The 20,865-nt window shown below is 42.3% G+C and overlaps 1 protein-coding gene across 2 annotated transcripts in view; it reads right to left on the minus strand.

The window, feature by feature from the left end:
* STK32B (serine/threonine kinase 32B) overlaps nt 1–634 on the minus strand; it is a 159,994-nt gene extending 159,360 nt beyond the window's left edge. Inside the window, exon 1 of one of the 2 annotated variants that reach the window (XM_038134457.1) lies at nt 157–634. In XM_038134457.1, coding sequence (XP_037990385.1) covers nt 157–232 — 76 coding nt within the window. In that variant the 5' untranslated portion in view covers nt 233–634. The remainder of the gene's footprint in view (nt 1–156) is intronic. The other variant, XM_038134456.1, reaches the window with a different exon arrangement.
* Nucleotides 635–20,865: the final 20,231 nt, after the last annotated feature.

Raw genomic sequence — 20,865 nt, forward strand, 5'->3', positions numbered from 1 at the left:
CCCGGGCAGCGCACCCGCGGCTGGCAGCCCTCGGGAGGCTCCGCGCCCGCGGCTCCCGCACGGAGCGGGGCCGGACCCCGCCCGGCCGGAGGAGCCGCGGCCCCGGCGCAGCCCGGACGGGGCGCGGCTCGGTACCGCGGACAGCTCCGCACTCACCGTCCTCATTCTCGTCGAAGACGGGCGCCCTGTGGGAGTGGCCGCCCCCCATGTTAGTCCGCGGCCGGCTCCGCATCCCCCGCCGCCAGCATCCCGCGGGGCGCGCCGGCGGCACCCCGGCAGCGGGGCAGCTGCCCGCCCGCCGCCTGCCCGGCCCGGCCCGGCCCGGCCGGGGGAGCCTCCGCAGGGCTAGCAGTCACCCTGCGACATGAAAGCGATCCGTCTGCCCCTGGCAGAGAGCGCTGCTGGCTGGCGCGCACCGACCTGGCCCTTCTCTCATCGCGGAGGGGCAGGGGAGGGAGGGAGGGAGTTAGGGGAGGAGGGAGGGATGGAGGGGGGAGGGAGGGAGGAGGCGGAGGTCCTGCTGCCGGTGGCTTTTGGTAAGCGGTAAAAGCTGGATCTACCTGGATCCTCGCGGATCCTCCCTCCTCCCCTTTCCCTCCTACCAGACCTCCACTGGGGAGCTCCTGCCCCGGCAGCGGGGCCGGCCCCGCGCCCTGCCCTGCCCTGCCCTGCCCGCCCCCCCGGCGGCGATGTCTGAGGGGGAGCGGGCGCAGAGCCGCTCCTGCCGCCCGGCCGCGCTGACAGCACCGAGTGCCCATCGCTCCCGAGGCGCGGGAGAGGCGGGAGGGTGAACACCGCCTGCCCTGGCTCCAGATGGTTTTTTGGTTTGCCTCCCCACTGGGAGGGGGCGTTCATCGGCCGACCGAAGTTCGCAGAGTTTACGAAGTGGCAAAAAGAACCGAAGGAACCAAAGGGAGCGGTTCCGCTCCCTCCCGCTCCCTCCCGCTCCCTCCCGCTCCCCGGGCGGGGCGGCCCCGGAGCTCGGCCGGAGCGGGCGGGGCGGCGCGGGCAGCCCGGCCCCGCAGCGCCACCTGCCGCCCGCACCGCGCAGCCCCGCGCCGGGACCGCGGCGGGAACGGGGGGCGGCAGCTCCTGCAGAGCCGGGGGAGGAGAGGGACAGGGTAAAGATGTGTGCGTGTATACACGCGTGTGTGTGTGTGTGTGTGTGGAGAGGGACAGGGTAAAGATGTGTGCGTGTATACACGTGTGTGTGTGTGTGTGTGTGTGTGTGTGTGTGGAGAGGGACAGGGTAAAGATGTGTACATGTGTGTGTATGGAGAGGGACAGGGTAAAGATGTGTGCATGCATACGCGTGTGTGTGGAGAGGGACAGGTAAATATGTGTGTGTATATACACGTGTGTGTGTGTGTGGAGATGGACAGGGTAAATGTGTGTGTGTACATGTGTGGAGGTGGACAGGGTAAAGATGTGTGCATGCATACACATGTGTGTGTGGAGATGGACACAGGTAAATATGTGTCTGTGTACATGCATACACGTGTGTGTCTGGAAATCACTTCCCTCTAAAAGTGCATTAGGGAAAACTGCCAGCACTGGTAAGGGATTACACGGATCACCTGCCATGTACCAAACAATGAGAGCTTTCTAGGCTTGCTGTTGATATTTATAGACAGAAATAGCTGTATCACTCACTTACAAAAATTTTACCGTTAGCAACCTTTGATTGAAGTAGAAACAATTGTGTTCGGCACTTCCTCCAAAGGGAAACAGGTGAAAAAATTAAATATCTATATTAATACTGTATCCAGGTCAAAGCCTTTGCAGTTCCTACAGGAGAAACCTGCAGACAGAAAAAAAAATCAAATGAAAGTTGCATTTTTGGCTTCTTCACTGTTACATGGGGAGAAGAGGGAGAAGGAATAGAAGCCAGAAACTAGGGTATATGTATTTCCATATATAGAGGCAGAAAGGCTTTACCATTCTCCTGTAATATTTACCACCCTTCTTTCAGTATAGCTGTTTAGAAAAGCCCAAGAACAAATACTACAAAGCAGAAGAACTTTCAGTCTATTTGTATATGACTTTTACCTGCCTTAGTTACTCTCATGACCTGTCTCTGAACTCTATATAATGCTGCTGTAACCTCTCTGGGAAAGGCTGATTAGACGTAAATGAAGTGGGTAAGATCCTGCACTGTGTGGCTGAGAACTTAAGAGCTTACAGCCTCCAAAAACCCAGAAATGGATAAATTCAGAAATGGTGATATTTTTTCCATAAGTAGACATGGACAGATTGTATCACCTGCTGATGTCCTTTACTTAAATTATTTGGGTTATCATTACTTCCATGTGAAAACACTTGCAAAATAGGGAAGCTTTCAAAACTTTGACCCATAATTATTCTTCTAAAATGTAGTCTGGAAAGCATGACTTACTCTATTGTTCTTTTGTTTATTACTCGCCCATTCAAAGATTTAGTCATCCAGTCAGGAGCAGAAATAATGTAATGTTACTGAGTTTGTGTTCCTTCAGCCAGAAGACAGCAATAACACTTAGAAATCACAGAGCTTCAGCTCTCTTTTGAGTTAACTAACCAACATGGTGCTTGATGTTAATGCATTTTCTTTAGCAGGAACAAGGAGAACTGCACTGGGGTTTCAGCTGATAAGAGTTACCTTCTGCCTGAGCTAAGGACTTACATCCAGGAGCTTACATCAATCTAACTGCTTCAATTCACATGGAAGTGTTTCAAAGTGGCTTCCAAGCAATGTGAGGAGCTAGTTTTCCAGTGAGCCCCCAGGATGATCAATCATTTTACACATGAGAAACCCATCCATAGAATATAGATATGAGGGATGAGCAGGGGCAGTTTTGTATCCCACTGCATGCAAAAAATACAAATTAGTTGAAAACTACTTAAAACTGCCTCCAAGAGTTGTTCCATTTCTTTTTTGTGTCTGACTTCTTTCACATAGACCAGAAGTCTAACAACATTTCTGAGATTACTTTCTTGATTTCATATGACAAGACCCATCATGAACCAAAACAGTACTAACAATTTACAGAACAATGAGTTGTACCTATCCATTAATTAGTCACTTCAAATAGACTGGTGTGTCGTTTTGACTTCTTTTTGACAGCTTTGCAATAAATCTGCCCTTGATTTGTGAAAAATTTGGGTTTATGTTTAAACCTCAGCATAGCTTGGTTAAGACAAAGGGCATACTGTGTCAAAGTGAAATGTGAAAAATTAACATTTAGTAATAAAGTATTAATGAGACATTATTTTTTTTATTAATTGATAACATTATATTCCTCTATAACGCTTGTATTTGAGTAGTGCCAGGCATTATCCTTCACAGCCATTTTCTGCAGGAACAGCCAAAAAAAAAAAAGATGATCTGACAAGAATTGTTGGGTTTGCTCTTCTGAAAGCAATGTAATGTATTCTTTGCATCAGTGTCTGTGCTCTGAGCTAAGATGTGTTTGCATGATACTCATCATCTTCCTGGGAGCATAAGTGTTTCTGCAACTAAATCAGGAGTTGTTTATACAATGGTGTCCAATGGTGCTAAGCTTAAATGTGTGCTCAGAGCCCAGCCAAGACTCAAAGAAACCAGTGGCAGTTTTCCAGTACCTTTGACATGAGTAATGTCAAGCCTTGGACACATGGGCTGCTTATTCATGTGGTCCTGGGCTCCCCTTTGTCCTTTGAAACCCTGAATGCATGCTAAACTCTGAACAGAGGCTTAACTCCAGCATCGTTTTTTCTTAAAAATATTCAGAACAATCTGAATTCCATTGCATCTGCTTCAAATTTAGCAACAACTCTTCAAGAACAATTACTCATATGTTTTTCCAATTGCTTTTGTAAACCAGAAATAAGTCTGAAATTCTTTATCCTAACATCATGCATATCAGTACAGCTCTCTGAAGCCTGAGAATTCTCAGAACAATTAAATGTTTACTCTTCTGGGACAGAGATTTCTAAGCTACAAGCAGTCTCAAAGTCTTGCAAGACCAAAACCAAACCAAACTTCTCATGCTTATTCTTTCTCTGAAAAGACTATCAGGTTTTGCTTGAGATAAACAAAGTTCTAAACTTAAAAACACATTTTATTTTTAGCAGGTAACTGCTGCATAGCCTATGCAGAAAACACAGTAAGGGAAAAGGACAGTCAAATAGAGCTCTTTTCTTCCCCCTCTTTTCTTTCCTCCTTCCTCCTGCAATCAGCATGAACATCATTTTGAGATATTGTTTTACATTTTCATTTAAGTCCTATGTTGTCTGGCTTAGATTAATAGTGATTTTTTCAGATCTCCATGCAGCAGTAGCAATAAAGAAAATCAAATATGATTACAATCCTTTGCATTATAAAACTTCCCTCAGGGAATTCAGTGGTTTAAAGCCAGTAATTCTGTGATTACAAGTTTTGTATTAAAATGCTTCTGATGAGACTTACGAGGTGAGGGTGACCTTACAGTTCTTGATTTCACAGCATACTTGTTGATATGCTAATATTTTTAAATTTCAGACTGTTTACACTGACATTTTTGTGTTTGAATACTATCCTGGAGTTAACAAAGAAGATATTAAAATAGCATCTCTTGTCTTTATGACTATGACTACTTTAAAAGGAAAGATGATGGGTCAAAAAAGTCCCCTCCTTGGAAACCACTAGGGTCACCTATTCTATTCTATTCTATTCTATTCTATTCTATTCTATTCTATTCTATTCTATTCTTTAACTTTGCACAGAACTGCAGTAAGCTCACTTTGGCTGTTCACTATGTCAGCTGAAGCAGTGGTAAATCTGCTCAAATCCTGTTTTCAAACCACATATACTCTCCTCTGACCCTTTTGAGATCAGTTGGATGTGATAAAAGGCAGAACATGCTGAAATCAGAAGAAAAATTTTGTCTTTCCATAGTTTGCTCTCAGATCATGGCCTCTGCTCATATTTATTTTTGTTTTAGAGACTTTATGCATTGGGAGTATTTGCTAAAGAATCAAGCAACAGGCAAGAACCTGAAGTACAGTCTGATAGTTTTCTATTCCCTCTTCAGGCATAAGTGCTTGCTGTTCCCAAGAAAGGCCAGAGACTGTGCAAATTGACTGACTCTTATTTAACTCCAGATGATTTTGGAGAAAACTCCTTCTCCTGAGACTCTATCAAAATAGTGTTAAACCCCTGGAGTTTTATTGAGATTTACTGTGAAAAGCAGTGACTCTAATTGACATAATCTGGCATATCCATGTGAGAGACAGATTATAAATTCAAGCATAGATCAAAGTTTCCAACAAAGGGTCCAAGCACAGACCAAAGTTTCCTTTACTTTTCCAAGGTGAAGAAAATGGTGGAAGAGAGTGGCTTAGTTTGGCTTCACAACCTACTCTCCTAACTGCTCCTTCCCCAGCAGTCCCATCTCTATTCCCAAGACACCAGTTTAAAGCATAACAGAGTTTTGGACTAATCCCAGTACGGGTCACCAGGCATGGATTTGTGTGAGGATACAAGCATCTATTCCAAGATAATGGAGTATGGAATAAATTCATGGACAAGTCACGCACAATCACACCTCATGGTTAGAATGTGAGTGTTGCTTTTCCCACCATCCATTTTACAGGAAGGCTGACAGATTTCACTAAGGGTTATCTAAAAAAGGCTGCCAGCCAGATCCTTCATTTCCACTGCATCTGTGTGAACACAACACAACAACACAGCACAACACCACAGCAGCGACCATTTACTGAGACCTGCTGTATCTTCAGCCTTCTTTCAGGAGAAAAAGAAAGTGGTGAGTCACAGGTAAGCTCAGGAAATCATAGAAAACTTTTACCACCTTTAAAAGGACATAAAGGACAAGAAGAACAAGGACACCTGAGTAAGTTATGTATCAGAGCAAAACTGGAAACATTTGTTTGTACAGAACCTAAACAGATTAAGAGGGGGAAGTCAGTTCTGTACTACATCAAATGCAGTGGGGTCCTAATAACAGTAGGTTTAGGACTGGGCTTCTAGTTAAGTTCTAGTCTTACTTATCATATATACTTAATCTGTACAATACTGGGATGCCAGCCAAGTAATCAAATGAGATTAAATTACCTACTTGCACAGCAAACACCGTTCCAGCATTGGCTCTCTTAAAAGAGTCCCCAACCCACTGGAGTCCATCAGAAGCTGATTGTCTATGGAAAGGAAGTCAGCTTCCTGTGCCTACTCAAGGAGTGAACAGAAAATGGTTACTGGAATCTAAGATCAAAAGTAATTACAGTTACAGAATTGCTGGCCCCAGCTTGGACATATGAGTATTGAGCTGTGGTTTTACAATTGGCTTCAGTCACAGCCTGATCAGGTCCATTATTGCCCATCTTGTGATTTGACACTGTTACACTGAAGCTCAGATTGATAAATCCTAAGCAATTTTCAGTGCAGTATATAGCAGAAATCACTTCAAAAGAGAGCATTTTGTTCTTTTTCAGCTTTTACTTGTTTTCTCTGGAATTCAATGTGGTATGCACCATTTATTTCCCTCAGCACAGAAATAGCATGGAAAGCTTGTGAGAGATTTTCCTAAGTACCTTCCTTGATATGACTGAAGTTTTGAAGTCCAGGGTGGGAGAAAGCAAACTCTGATGGTACAGCTGGAATGTGAGAAACTTTGTGATGTAAAACCAAAAAAAAAGTATAACAAAAAGTCAAGAGATTGGTTTTTACTCCATGCAGGAACATGAACAGGAAGCATGAACAAAATATCTTCTACCTGTACAGGTTTTGGTCACAGCCTTTGGTTTTGTGTTTAGGATGTTAAAAAGGAATTTTTTTATGCCTTCTGAGGTTGTCTAAACAGGTGTAGGACAAAAGACTTGGAACACCACAGGACATTGTTTTGATCAACTTACTGCAACACCATGCACTTGAGCATATTCAGCTTGGGCATGAAACTGTCACTTGGGATCCCCATATTCCAGTCCAGCTGTCTATGGTCTGTGACCATTACACTCTTCTTTGTCTTTTCACCAGGTGTTTTCATGTACAAAGTATTTTTTTGAAGTAGGCTTCTTGCAACCCAAGGAAGGGGCAAATGAAAATGTCTGGAGCTCCTTTCCTTGCTTTAGAGACACAAACTGGTTCCAGCACCTAACACTCCTCCTGCTCTTCCCCACAGCTAGGTATTCAAAGGAGGTCATTCTGGATCTGTGCTTCCCAGGGCAGCCTGCTCTGCTGTTCTGCTGCTCAGCAGTGCTGCCATTACCCTGCCCTGTGATAGCTCAGCCGTTCTCCTTCACAGCCTGTACCAGCCCTGTGTGGTTTATGTTCCCCTCAATCTTAGCTGTTTAATAAGCTTTATTGCTTAACGATTTTTCCCTTCCTCTCTTCATGTGATACAGCTGGATCAGGAGCACTGGTGATTCTCCATTAATAACTTGTCCTATTGTGTTTTGTCACGTCCTTTCTTGTGACTAGTAATTTATCAGCAGCATTGATTGATGTAAAATTATAGACTTCCCAATCTTTCCTAGCCTGCAGTGTGTCTTTCAAGAACTCATAAAGCAGATCAAGTGATGAAGAGCCCTACTTAGAAGAATAGTTAAGAGGCTGCTCTTTTAGAGCTATTACATTTGGGCTATTAAGGCAAAACACTTAAATACACGTGCCAGGATGACTTACACCTCTCTTGTTTCTTTTCTTTTCAGGAGTATAGCTACACCTTCTCACTTCGGTTTTGTGTTGGTTTGTTTTTTTTTTTAATTTGGACATAAAAATCCAAAGCTGCTCAAGACGTGTATTCTCATCTCAGAGGTAAAAAAATATAAGATTGTTATTTGAAAACTGAAGTCCCCTGCTGAATTCACAAGATAAAACCATGCAAGTTGAGGAACCATGATGGTTTTGAAACCAGGTAGCTGAGAAATGAAAGAAAGAAAAATCAATTGGTCACAAAAGTGGCACCTGGATGAACTGTTATCAACAATAATTGGATGTATAAAATAAAGGAAAACATTAGTTGCTGAGTAACCCCTTCCATTTGCTAAAATGTGTCAGAGTAAAGCCTAGATAGATGCATTCATTAATTGTTCAAGTTTGCAGCAGAGGGGGAAAAATTCACATTATAATTTGCAGAGCAAATGAACAAAATTTAAAGGTTGTCATGCATCTGCTGAAAAAATAAATGAGAATCTAAGGTTTTATAAGTGTTACTGAAATTAGCAATTTTATTATTTTGCACTGCCTTAATTGCTTAAAGGGTAGAAAATAAATACTTGCTGATACTTTTCAGGACAAAAAGCTGAAGAACAGCACAGTAGTCCTAAGAAAGATATCTGTGTTTTCCTCTGTTTTGTTTGCTTTGCTCTGCTTCAGATTTAATCACATCTCTCTTTGCCCCTGTCTCATAAAGAGATTTGCTGCATGTACATTCAGTACATGCATACAAGACTCTAATCTGTGCAATAGGATGGTAGAAAAGACAAAGCAGGAGGGATAGGCTTAAGTGTGCTGTGCAAGTGAGGCTCAGTGGTGCTTGAGAAGTACATGGGTTTGGAAAGTTAGAGCTATGCAATTTCACCTTATGAAAAACAGCAGGAATTATGTATCTGACACCTTGTAATTTACCTTTGGTCACACATAAGCATGGGAAAGCATTTTGCTGCTCATTGCTATTACATTTACTGGAATCATATCCAATTAATACAAGAGCCCAGCCATCTCTCAGAACCTTGTTATAGAGCCAAAGTCATCTCCAATCTAAAATATACTTCCATGAACCCACTAAGCTCCTTTACCCCCCTAATCATGCATTAATTCAATGAAAAAATGAGACTAATAAAGCTTTCATGGAGGGATGTTTGTCTTAGCTCTAGGATTTCCCCCAAGTGAAGCTACTGCAGATGTCCTGGACAAACACATTCCCAGGACTGTGACCACATGCATTTTTGTCCCCCAGCACTGGCTGCATTGACACTGCTGGTTTGGTTTGACACATGAGTGCACTTTTCAAGCAAGCCTCACAGCTGAGTCAGTCCAAGTCTGGGCTCCTTTGGGGGGCACCAGACCCAGAAGGTGCCTTGCAGGAGGGCACCCTGTGCAGCCTGATGGTACTGGGCGTTTAGCCCACGGCACCAGAAGGGAGGTCATCCAAGTGAACCCCCAAAACACACACACAGTGTGGATATTACAGCCTCAGCACTAACTCTTTCTCACTCCAGATCTGGTCCAACAGCACTGAACTGACTGCTAATATAGATTGAGAAGACATTCCAAGGCTCTAAATGTTACAGCCCCTGTTTCATGATTTTTTTTCCTCCCTCCTCCCTTCCCAACCCCCATCCTAAATGTTTCTGTCATTATCATGTCCATGAAGCAGCACATCATCAGGAGAATAGCAGAGTTTAGCTGTTCTTTCTTTCTTCGTTCCTTCTCTAAAAAAAGAAAACAATGTGAAAATACATCTTATGGAAAAAAGAGTGGTGAATAAAACTCTCTTGTTATGTACAGTCACAACAGCATATAGCTCCAAGTTACACTCCAGCTTATCTCAATTTACATTCAAACAATGATTGAAGCAGAAAAATGTGTACCAGGAGAGGCAGCCCATTTAGAGTCCTCAGTAGCGTGCATGTGTGCAGGTGATGAGCAGACCACAGCCAGACACATCAGCTGTCCCTGGGAGCCAGTCAGCTGTGAGAAAGGAGTTTGGCTCCTGGGGGATCCTGCAGGATAACACACATTCGCAGCAGCAATTTTTTTCTTGTTAAAGTAGAATTGGACACCCAGTTTTGTTCAGTCATGCTTGCTTAGGAAGGGGAAAGAGCTCTTTCTACACAGACTAGTCAGAGCAGAAGGGGAAAACTTGCTCTGCTCATGCTCTCTGAGGTCCTCTAGGATTCCAAGGATACGCAGTTCTGTAGATGCCATTGATTTGATGCAGTTGTGAGTCCTTATAGTGTGAAGAAGTTTCTTATTATTCTGCATGTCTATTTTATTCAGATAATATAGCACTGTTTTCCTCTGAAAAACTCTGTGTGATGGCATAGTTAAATTCAGGAAAGAAATTTCTGTCAAAGGCTAAATATACAGTAAATTTATGCTTTTAAAATATCTTAATGTTAGAATTTTATATGCCTTTTAAAATAATTTTATAATTAAAAAGTAATTAACCTTTTCAATAAGTATAGATCTATGGCAGTGTCATTTTATATGTCTGATATTTTTCTGACTTTTCTGGACACAATCACTCAGGAAAGAAGAGAAAAAAGGCAGCCAACACTGAATGGGGATCCAATTTCTCCTGTCTTGATACAGAAATGAGACTTATGACAACTTGGTCTAGATTTTAAAGCTTTTCAGACCTACTGTAACCTTCAGCGCTCTTCACTCTTCAAGCCTGTTTATTTTATATCTTTCCTGAATTCTTTTTTATCTTCCTAGACTCTTTCCTGAAAGGGAATAGAGAGAGGAAATAGTACAGTAACAAATGCACAAAATTTTCTACAGCTGGTGACACCATATAATATATGATTTTTATATGAGTTTTATGATTTTACCTCCTTTTAAGGATGTTTAAAAATAGCTTTAGAGTACATTTGAGGGAATCGTGACATTTACAGACAATTATCATTCCTGTTAGAACCTTAAAAATGGATCTAGCTTCCAGGAGGATCCTTTTTTACCTGCATATAAAGGTGTTTGTCTCTTCTGCTTCCAAACAAACATTTGTGAGCACAGAGTTACAAACATTGATGCTCAGCAGCCACTGCCACCTGCCACATCCATTCTTCTGCCTTTGTGTGTATTTTCCATAAGGAAAGCCCCACTGCATCTTCGAGATGGAAGATGAGCCTAAAGTAGTGATGCAAATGGTGAACTGGGAGTTAAAGAAGCTGAAGAAAACGTGGCTCCTGTTTCCATTATGCTGAAGCCAAAATCTGATTACCATCACTGAAGGCAGCTTGTGAAAATTGTTTCATTTGGAATCACAGTTCCCAAAAGCAGGAGACCCTTCATGTCTCCTGAAAAGCACGAGAACTTTTCAGGTCAAAGAAGTGTGATGTTCACCCTGCAAATGGGCTTTACCCCTCAGCCTGGAGAGGAGAAACTGCAGCAAGACCAGGGAAGGAACAGAAGCTCCTGCAGGTAGGCAAAGTGCAAATATTTGGGTTATTTTTCTGCAGCAGGAAAATGTTTTATCTTGCTTATCTGTTTTTGTTTCAACTCTCTTTATAGCCTTTGTCTTGCTGGGCTGGGAGAGGGTGATTTGTGATTTGGAGCACATTTGTGTGCCTGAATGAAGTCAGAGTGTGCTTGCTTGGAGGGAAATGTGTTACTGTTTCTTGCTGTGACACTGCTGCTGTTGATTGAAAGGAGCCTGCTGTGCCTTATTGCTAAAATTACAGGAATCTTCAATAGACCGACCAACAGCCCTTGGAGAGGGATAAAAAACACAGAAAGGAGAATGCTGATATAAAATTATGTTGGTGGTGAAGCTTGTTGATATTAACTGTTCCTGCTATGAGCCCAAATGTGACCTTTTCTCACACGGGGTGCTGGAGCTTGTTCCAGGAGAAAGTATTTGAGAGTGTGCTCACTAATGAGGATTTTACAGAAATCCAGGCAGTTTCTTGTGAGTCATCTCACAAGAATGGGGCAACAGCAAGAGTGCAAGGAGCCAAACACCCCAGCTCATCACTGCTACGATCACTGCTACGATCTGTGGGCACGGCAGCAATTTGGGAGCAAATATGAGCTCTTGCTGGTTTCAAAGCCATTTGGCTTCAGTTGATTACTGAAAATTAATAGACCAGAAAGCATCCAATTTTCTTAAGAATACTACAGGACTGTTTAGAAGGTAGTATGTGCAGAGGAGTCAGAATACACTTCCTATTCTGCACTGACCAAGAGAAAAATGAGTCTCCAGCAATACCCATTCTAGTGTGTGGACTCTAGGTGTGTGTAGTTACTGTAGCAATCAGTAACCCAATTATTAAAGGTGCTTCAAAAGCTGCTTTTGAAATTGAATACTACACAGGAAAGAAAAGGAGGCAAAATTGTAAAAATCAGAGTGAAACATGGTGAAACAATCAGTGAATTTTTTTGTATGTTTTGGTTTACATGCTACCTGTACCTAAAGAGGTGTGGTATGTTCAGCTAGTGCAGAGATACATTCCAAGCCAGTGGCATTGTGTATGCTTGAAACACATCTGAATGTGTTTTTTTCCCTATATTTTGTGAAAACATTTACTTTCTTGCCAAAAAGACCAGAAATTATCTTTAGACAGCATTGAGCACACAGCTCCTGCTTGCTTGAACACACAACTTGTGTTTGCTCACTTGCTTTACTCAGTGCGTAACTCGCTGGTCATTTACCACCATGATTGCTTGTCCACAGTTCATTCTGTGCTCTCCCACTTCCCATGCCCTCAGGGTTTTCATCCTCACTCCCAGACAGACACCAGCTCAAAATATTTCATTCTCAGTCCTCAGTGTCATCAAGATTGAAGCCACCACAGAGAAGAAAACAACTCTCGGGCATGTGGCACACACAGTCCAGTGGCTGGCACTGGACTCCTCTGTGCAGTGCCAAATGAGCCTCCATTAGAGAATTATGGACATTAAAGTGACAGGAATTGAGCTGAGGCCTTCTGAAGCTGAATACACGAGCTGGAGCAGGATAGCCAAGTTCTTGGTGCTCTGAAAGCTCTCTGCTCTGTGATGTGTTAGTACAAAGGAAGAGTTTCCTTTTTGGGTTCAAACCCAAACAGAAGAAACTGTTTACAAAGACTGACACAGTCAATGTGCTATTCATCCTAAATATTGCCAGATGAAATAAACTCCTAAAGCAGCATTTCTTCTTCTAGGAAGAACTGTTGGAGGAGCAGCTGGCCAGTCTGAAAATCCCATGTGCACAAAACCCCCAAATCAGTTGCAGACTTTTCCAGATGTATGTGTGTGCTCTTGGGAGGGAGAGAAATTGGAGTACCTTCTCAGCGTACTATCTCAAGAAGGAATGATTCATTGATGCCAGTAGACACAGCAGTGAGAAATCCACCATATTAACACAGACATTTTTCATGTATTGATTTCATGAAACAAATGCTAAGCAGGCATGCAATTGCCAGACAAGAAAATACATCATTATTAATGCACTGTAAGGAACCAACCTGTGGAGAAAAACAGCAGTAGGTTAAACAGAGAAGTGTGCAGAGGTTACAGCAAAGTTCTGTGACCCAGAGATCATCTTTTCACCACATGTTTACACAGCTTCTAGCTCAGTGGGAGTCTTGATGTATGGCTTTGCCCCCTAAGCTGTAATCCATACAGAAGTGCTAACAACATATGTCATCTGGAAATTGGTCTCCAACCCTCAGCAGTGTAGTAGATAATGACATGGAATGTCTTCTTATTCTGTGCTTCAGATATCCTCTAGTTACACTAACAGCAGATTTCATTCCCTCACTGGAGGCTGTGAGCCAAAAGACAAAAGGAATTTTTTAAAAAAGTATGCATAAATTAAAAAAAAGGACAAATCATTATAGTCCCTAAGGCATCTATGCTTCAGAAGGACCAATGGCCACATGATTTATTGAAGAAGATTCTGCATTATGCATTAAAAGCTCCAGCACAGAGTCCACCTAAGCATACTTCACTTGAGTAGGTAGTTGCACACAAGTATTTGTCCATAACTTTTTCTGGGTGTTTTTTATTACACTTGGTGCACACATGCACACAGTTTCAAGTCAAAGGGTGCCCTTACTGAATTCACCAGCAGACTGTGAGCCTTGAGCTTTGCCCCAAGAAGAACACCATCATCTTTTAATCAGTGCTCTCTTTGAAAAAAAGGTCAGCATTTGATGCTGGTCTCTAACACAGCTGAAGGTCTTTCAGGGACTGGACTGGGAATTCAGGTAATTTATACACCAATTCTGTAGCAAGAATCTCTCAACATCAGCAGACTAACACAAAATTATTTTGTTTTTCTTCTAAGAATATAGTTGTCACATCTACTGTTTAATGTTAACTTGAGCACCAGAATAATGTGAAGGGGAAAGAAACACCCTCATTTACATTAGTCTTATCCTAGGTTTTAAGTATCTGCTTTCTAATTACTAATAAAATTCCAATAAACTCATTTGCTAATAAGTGATGGTGCATTCAACACTGTCCAAAATACTTATAAATATTTTATGCCTAGAACTTTATGCCTTTAAAACTTTATGCCTACTTAGCAGTGACTTTTAGTGAAGCAAGCTGCAGCATCCATTCCAGTGCTTGTGATGTTTTCACCTGAAGTCATTTTTCTGTATCACTGCAGCATCTGGCACCTCTTGACCTTTGTTCACCTAAGACAGGACCATCCAGCTTCTGGCTCTTCCTCTGCTCCACCTGGGAAAGCTGGCAATGGAGGGAGCCCCAAGAGAGAGTCCTTGAGCTCACTGCCATGAGGGGCTGTGATCCTCAGGGACTTTGCCTGGGCAGCAGAGGAGGGGCCCCTATCATTGGGTCTGGCAGGACAAGTACATTCATGGTTTGTCCTCATGTTTGGTCATCTGAACCATATGCAAGCAGCCCACAAATCCCTGGTGCCTTTAGTTCCTGTGATCAGAACCTACCAAAAAAAAATTAAATAAATAAAAATCTTGATAAATAAAAGTTCAATAAATAAAGACATATATATATATATATATATATATAGAGAGAGAGAGAGAGAGAGAGAGAGAAATGTGTTAAATAAACAAAAATATAATGAATAATTATATTATTCATTAATATAAAATATTATAAATAATATAGAAAATATAATAGAGTATAATACAGAGAGGCTCTGGCCTAATAGCATCTGTGTTTCAGGGTTGAAGCCAAGTCCTAAGTGGGGGTGAGACTCTGATAGTTTCAATCCAGTTACTGTATCAGTTGTCCAGTTCCTGACACCAGCTGCCAAAGTGGATGCCAGCATCTGGCTCCACTCAAGAATAAAATAGAACTTGATTTTTCTCATAGCTCTGCCTTGAGTGAGTGAAAAGAGAAGAATGCATGAAAGAGTAATCATACATACATGACTTCTCTTACCTCCTGACTTACATGATTCTCCTCCAGAGCCACAAACTGTGCAGCAAACTGACTCATGACAACAATTGCCACTCTCCATGTCTGTCTCACACATGGCAGAAACAAGTAAGTGCTGTATATGCAAATATTTTTTTCCATGTTGTTTTTGGGGTTTTTTCCCCACTCTGACATGGCCAGAGGATATTGGGGTGCCATTGGACAGTGCTCCCTGTGTTCAGAAAATGCCTATATTGGTCCACAGCCCAGCTGGTAAAAACAAAGAATGTGAAAACACAATTCAACATGCGCTGAAGTTCAGATTCCAGACCCACGACTGGTTTGTTTTCTCTTCAAGCTTTGAATTCTTCTAATAGAGGGCCTGTGTGCGTGTGTGTGTGTGGTTTGGCTTCAATATTTCCTGGAGGAATGTGTCCAGACAGCTAAACAAAATACCTCCCTGGGGGCAACTTGGGCTTCACAGTCGCTGCAGCACAGAGAGAAAATTTGATTTTACAAAGACAGAAGTGGAATACATCCTGCCAGGGTATGAGAAAATGTCATGCTTGACATCATTAATGGTCAAATGATAACATCGAAAAAAATCATATTTTCCTTCAGTGCATTTAGATCAGGTGCCTTGAAACCTTGTCTATGTCTTTGGGAAAATAATGGGAGATAGATACATTAAAATAATCAATATTTTCCAGCTATAAAAGTACTATGGTCAGACACCTTTTCCAAAATGCTCTTGCATGCCTTGTAAGTTGCTTTTTTTTTTTTTCCTGAGGCTTGGTCTGCTAACAAAGAGGTGTATTAAATACAGATGAACAAAAAATCTGCTCAGAGCTTTTCCTCGTGCTTGCAAATGCTGATTTGTCTATAGGGCTACTCAGGCCTGACACCAGGTCTCTCTCAATGAAGGTTCAGCTTCCTCAAAGAACAACAAATACATTTAGCCTTTTCCTAGCAAGTTCAAAATTTGATAGAAAGGCTTAGAAAATGCGACTCACTGAAGAGTTTTTTTGTTCCTGCTCCTATCAAAGCATGAAGCTAAACAGAGCTGGTTTATTGGCATCAAGAACGGACAGAGTGTGTTTGGAAATGTAACACTTCTTTGAAAAGTATGTGTAAAGCAGAATCAAAGAGTCTGCTTTGATCACTTTGATACTTTCCTGAATGTGTTTGGTTTCTTTGACTCCATTTGCTTCATTTCTCTTTGGTGTCAGAGAGACAATGGTGTGGACAATGCTATCATTCTCTGCCCAGCGCATTATTACAGAAGCTGATGTACCTAAATTATGCAGTAGGAAGAACTGGAACTGTATCTTTTTGATGTGAACAAAGTTGATGCCAATCTTTTTTGTTAGCATATATTTAATGAATAAAACGGGTTGATGTTCTGTGTGTAGCAGCTGCTTTGCTGCCTGTACATGTGCTTTTCATGTTCCCCAGGAGCAGAACCAGCCTTTCTGAGAGCGCTGTGTAGCTGCACAGTGCTGCTGGCATTCAATGGAGCATGTAAATGCTCCATTCAGACCAGGTGGGACAACTGTCCTTCTCTGGCCAGGGCATTGTCACGTCCTTCTCCGGGCTGGACTCCAAGGCCTCCAGCCTCCATTTCAGGCAGCTGTGAGCTCTCTCCTAGAAAGCCATGGACCATTATCCTGTGCCTCTGCAGCTTCAATTCTCACCTCAGTCAGTGGTAGCCACTGGCCAGCCACCAAGGCAGAGCCCAACAAAAAGTGTTGGGCACAGAAGCAGAGCTCCTACTTTGCCTGGGCTCTACAGTCTCAGTGTGCCTGAACTTGAGAGGCTGGGATGTATGTGCATAGTGAGCTACAGGAACACCTCCCTTTCTATCCCCTACTACAGAATTCCCAGCAGCAGCCATGGCAAAATGGATTGTGAGCAAGGCAGGCTGTGATGGGCATGGAGTGCCCTGAGCAGCACAGTTGAGGGCTGGCTTTGGCAGGAGAAAACAGGGACCCGGGTGTTGGAAGAGTAACTGGGGTGACAAGGAAAGAGAGGTAGGAAATATGGACGTGTCATCCCAACTTTCCCATACACTGAATATTCTCACTGTTTCTTTCTGCACCCCCTGCAGTCTGAATTCATCCTCCACAGCTGTGGGTGGCCAAAAGTGGCCCATATGCCAGATGAGCAGATCCCTGCATTTATACCGGCACCAATATCTCCTTGTCCCTGCTGGCTGTAACTCCTCTGACACATCCTAAGATTAAATTCACCTAATTCATGGCAATTCTAACTAGAGGCTAATATTTATCCCACGATTTATGAGCAAGTAGGGTGCTAATTAACTTAGCACCTTTTTTTTTTGCATCCTCCATAGTCAACATATAATGAGTTCTTGCACTGCAGTAGAAATTTTGTGTGAAATCTCATAGACAAACACATAGTGTTATTGGATTTGATTCTTTCCATTAATCCAGTCTCTAGTTATCTGCTTTTTATTTCTGATCATTTATGTTGATACAGACTCATAAATGTTTACATTAGGTCAGTGGAAGGGTACATGGTAATACTTGCCACAAAGATAGATTGTGATTAATATAGATTAAAACTTCAGCTGTGTGTCTCTGTGTTACCAGGAAGTCATTATTTCACACAAGCTGCTTGGTTACAAGGTGATGAGGACTTTAAGTCTGGATAATTTAAGATAAACAGACATGGTTTTCCTTCAGTATTTCCTCAAGATTACTGGGGAATTGGGAATGGTCTTTCCCTCTTGTGCACTCTCACATGCTTTTCCCCATTTTGGGCTATTTATTTGAGAAACAAAGAACATTTAAATTGTCCCTGCAGACTTTAGCGTGACTTCACTCTTGTGTATTCTATATATATGTATATCAGAAGGACACTTTACATTTCAAAAGCAACAGTCCTCAGTTTTTTGAAGACAGTTGCTTATTTCAAGGGAGCTTCTCGTTTGCAAGGGTAGCCTCAGCTCTCAGCAAGAGAGATCACTGCAGTGATACAACTGACTCTCATTGCTGATAAGATTGCTTTTTGCCCAAATGCAGTTTGCCTAGTTTTCAGCTTGGGAAACTTCTTTAAATTCTCCACTGACTTTGCCAGCTAGACAACGACAGCATCAGAGTGTGAATCACACCATTTCAATGGGCTGATTGTGAAATAAATATGAACAGGAACAGCAGGGGGTAGCTTTTCTTTAGCACTCACAATTTCCTTTTCACTATATGCCCTTAAAATGCCCAGGCAGACCATTAGCAAAGGGGAAGATTGATAGAATTGCATTTACATCTTAAATCAAGCCAAGTTCTCTCTTCCCCAGCCACAACCCTTCCAAAACATCAAACAAACAAACAAAACAAAACAAAGCAAGTAAAGCTGCAGCCAAATAGAAAGAAGGAAAATAAATGTTAATTTGATTAGCCTTCCAATGGAAATTAGCTTAATGGTCCAAAATTAAAAGTATAGATGTTTAAGACTTTGGTTCTACACATGAAAGATATAGCGCTGCAACTAGAGTGATTCTTCACTCAAAATATTTCTCTTTTTGCCATCCCTCAGTGCTTTCTTCACTACAATACCCAGCAGCAATGTTGTCTCACTTTTGTGTCACTATTTCTTGTTTCTTTTGGGAATAATTATAAACCAAAAGCTTATAAAAGTGTGACAGTAAGTAGACACATCTGCTGGGGAAGGCCTCTGAGCCAGCCTTAGCTCTGCCACCACCCAGGTAGTGACCATGAACACACATCCCTGGCCTGGCACCTGCTGCCCTGTCTCCCCATGCCACTGCTTATCCCAGGGCTGGGTTAACCCAATGCTGGGAGCTCTCTGGAAAGCTGCCTGAGAACAGGCTGACAGGCAGGAGGGGCCTGTCCAGCACCTCATCCTTGCAAATGTTCTCAAAACTATCTGTGAGGCTGACAGGGCAATCTCCAGGTGTAGGCAAGACCCACCACAAGCTACAGACTTATTGTCATAGCAAGCTATCAACTATACAGTTGATACTGTACAGTTGATACTGTGCAGCTACCCTCTGTGTATCTTCAACTCATTCTCTCCTTAGTCACCCAACTTAAACAAAACCAAACTAAAACCACACTTGTAGGGACACTTAGTCATCTGGGAACACATGTAATATGTGATTCAGAAACAGAAAGAGATCCTTTTGCTGTTTTATTTTTATCAAAACAATTTAAAACAGAAAAGTTGTTCAGGTTTAGGTGGCAATTACCTCTGAAACACAGTCTGTTGTTAACACCAGTTTCTGACATTGTCTGGCATTTATTTTTTTTCTGTGTTTCAAGACAACTGGCAGAACAAAAATACAATTACTAAGTTTATGGGTTTTTTAAAAATAAAATGAACCTCCACTAATTTTCATCACTTCTGGATATTAGCAAGTAGAGTAGATCCTCAGCTATCCCCCTCTATTTTATACAATTGTATTCCTTGGAAGAGTGTTTTAGCTGCACAAGGTATTTGTCACATCATTTGGTTTCAAGGGACTGACAAAGCTCTGAATCTGTGTTGTGTCACCAACTCACAGGACTCCAAAGGTAATACTCTGTGAGAAACAAGAAATAATGTGACTGATTTACTCTTACTTTGGCTTCAGGGCTTTTGTGCTACTAAGGCCAACTGAACTGAACAAGTTTTAATCTAAAGTGAGAATGTGGATCCACAGGAGTCTGTGACTTGTGTTACTGATTTCAGAGATGGCAGGATTTCTTCCACTATGCTTAGTTATAAAACTCGAAAGCCATGTTCAGGAAGAAAGCAGAACTAGGAAGACCTGATGTATCTTGTGGACTTGTACCTTGCCTTCTCAGCCAGCTGAGATGAGAATTTATGTTACCTTGCTGTTGCTGGAAGTACTGTTGTTTGTATCCAGAAATACACACAACACAAGCTATGACATTTGCAGTTTTCTGGGCAAGAATAAGTAGAAAACTGTGCCTGCTAGCATGCCAAGCAGCTACTAAAAAGCTCTTGTGTAGGCAGTAGTTCAGCAAAGTCTCTTTGGATTCTTGTTTGGCTTGGATTGGATTGTTATACAGAGCTGCATTTTCAGTCTCATAATTCTTTCAGTGACATAATTCTTCTGAAAGGTGCTGGAATACCAGTCCTAAAAAGTCCCTCATCTCCTTGCATATTAACCACAATGTAGACAAGAGCTCCTTGGAGGGACAGCAGAGAGCTTAGACCTTGCATTTTTCAACATTTGAATTCCCCAGGGGGCTTGTATCAGGGACAAATTTGGTAGATGAATACATTTATTTATATCACCTCCAGTACACTCCTCAGTGGCTGACATCATTTTTCATCAGGAGGGTAATCAGGGAGGGTGGGAAGCTGACCAGCAATGATAAGACCTGGAGCTATCTGCCACACTTGCATGAGAGAGGGGGAGAGAGAGAGAAGGAGAGAGAGGGATGAGGACAGAAAGCAAAGCACAGCAGGAAAGTGTGAATAACTTGAAATACTGCTGCTGTAAACATGAGCAAGGCTCCCTCCTTGTAACTCTGCTATTGTAACCCTGACTGCAGTGTTAATAAAGAATGGTATTACCATGGGGTAACTCACACACAGGAGCGGTCTCAAAGCCCAGGCAGGGTCCAGACAAGGCACTTGTGTGTTACTGGGACAAGGCAGCTCTGCCTGTGCCATGGCCAGAGAGGGAGCCAGGCTGAAAGCACCACTGTTATTTCACTGGAGAGGTCTGCAAGTTACTCCAAGCTAAAATTGACTTTTCTTAGCAAGGCGGTGAAGGCTTAAGCCTCTAAATCCTGCATTGCTTGAATCAATACGCCTTGCAGTCACTGCAAAGAGTATCCCTGACAGGCTAAACTGCATAATCTCTGTCT

Source organism: Motacilla alba, chromosome 4, assembly GCF_015832195.1.
Source record: "Motacilla alba alba isolate MOTALB_02 chromosome 4, Motacilla_alba_V1.0_pri, whole genome shotgun sequence".
Taxonomy (NCBI): Eukaryota; Metazoa; Chordata; class Aves; order Passeriformes; family Motacillidae; genus Motacilla; species Motacilla alba.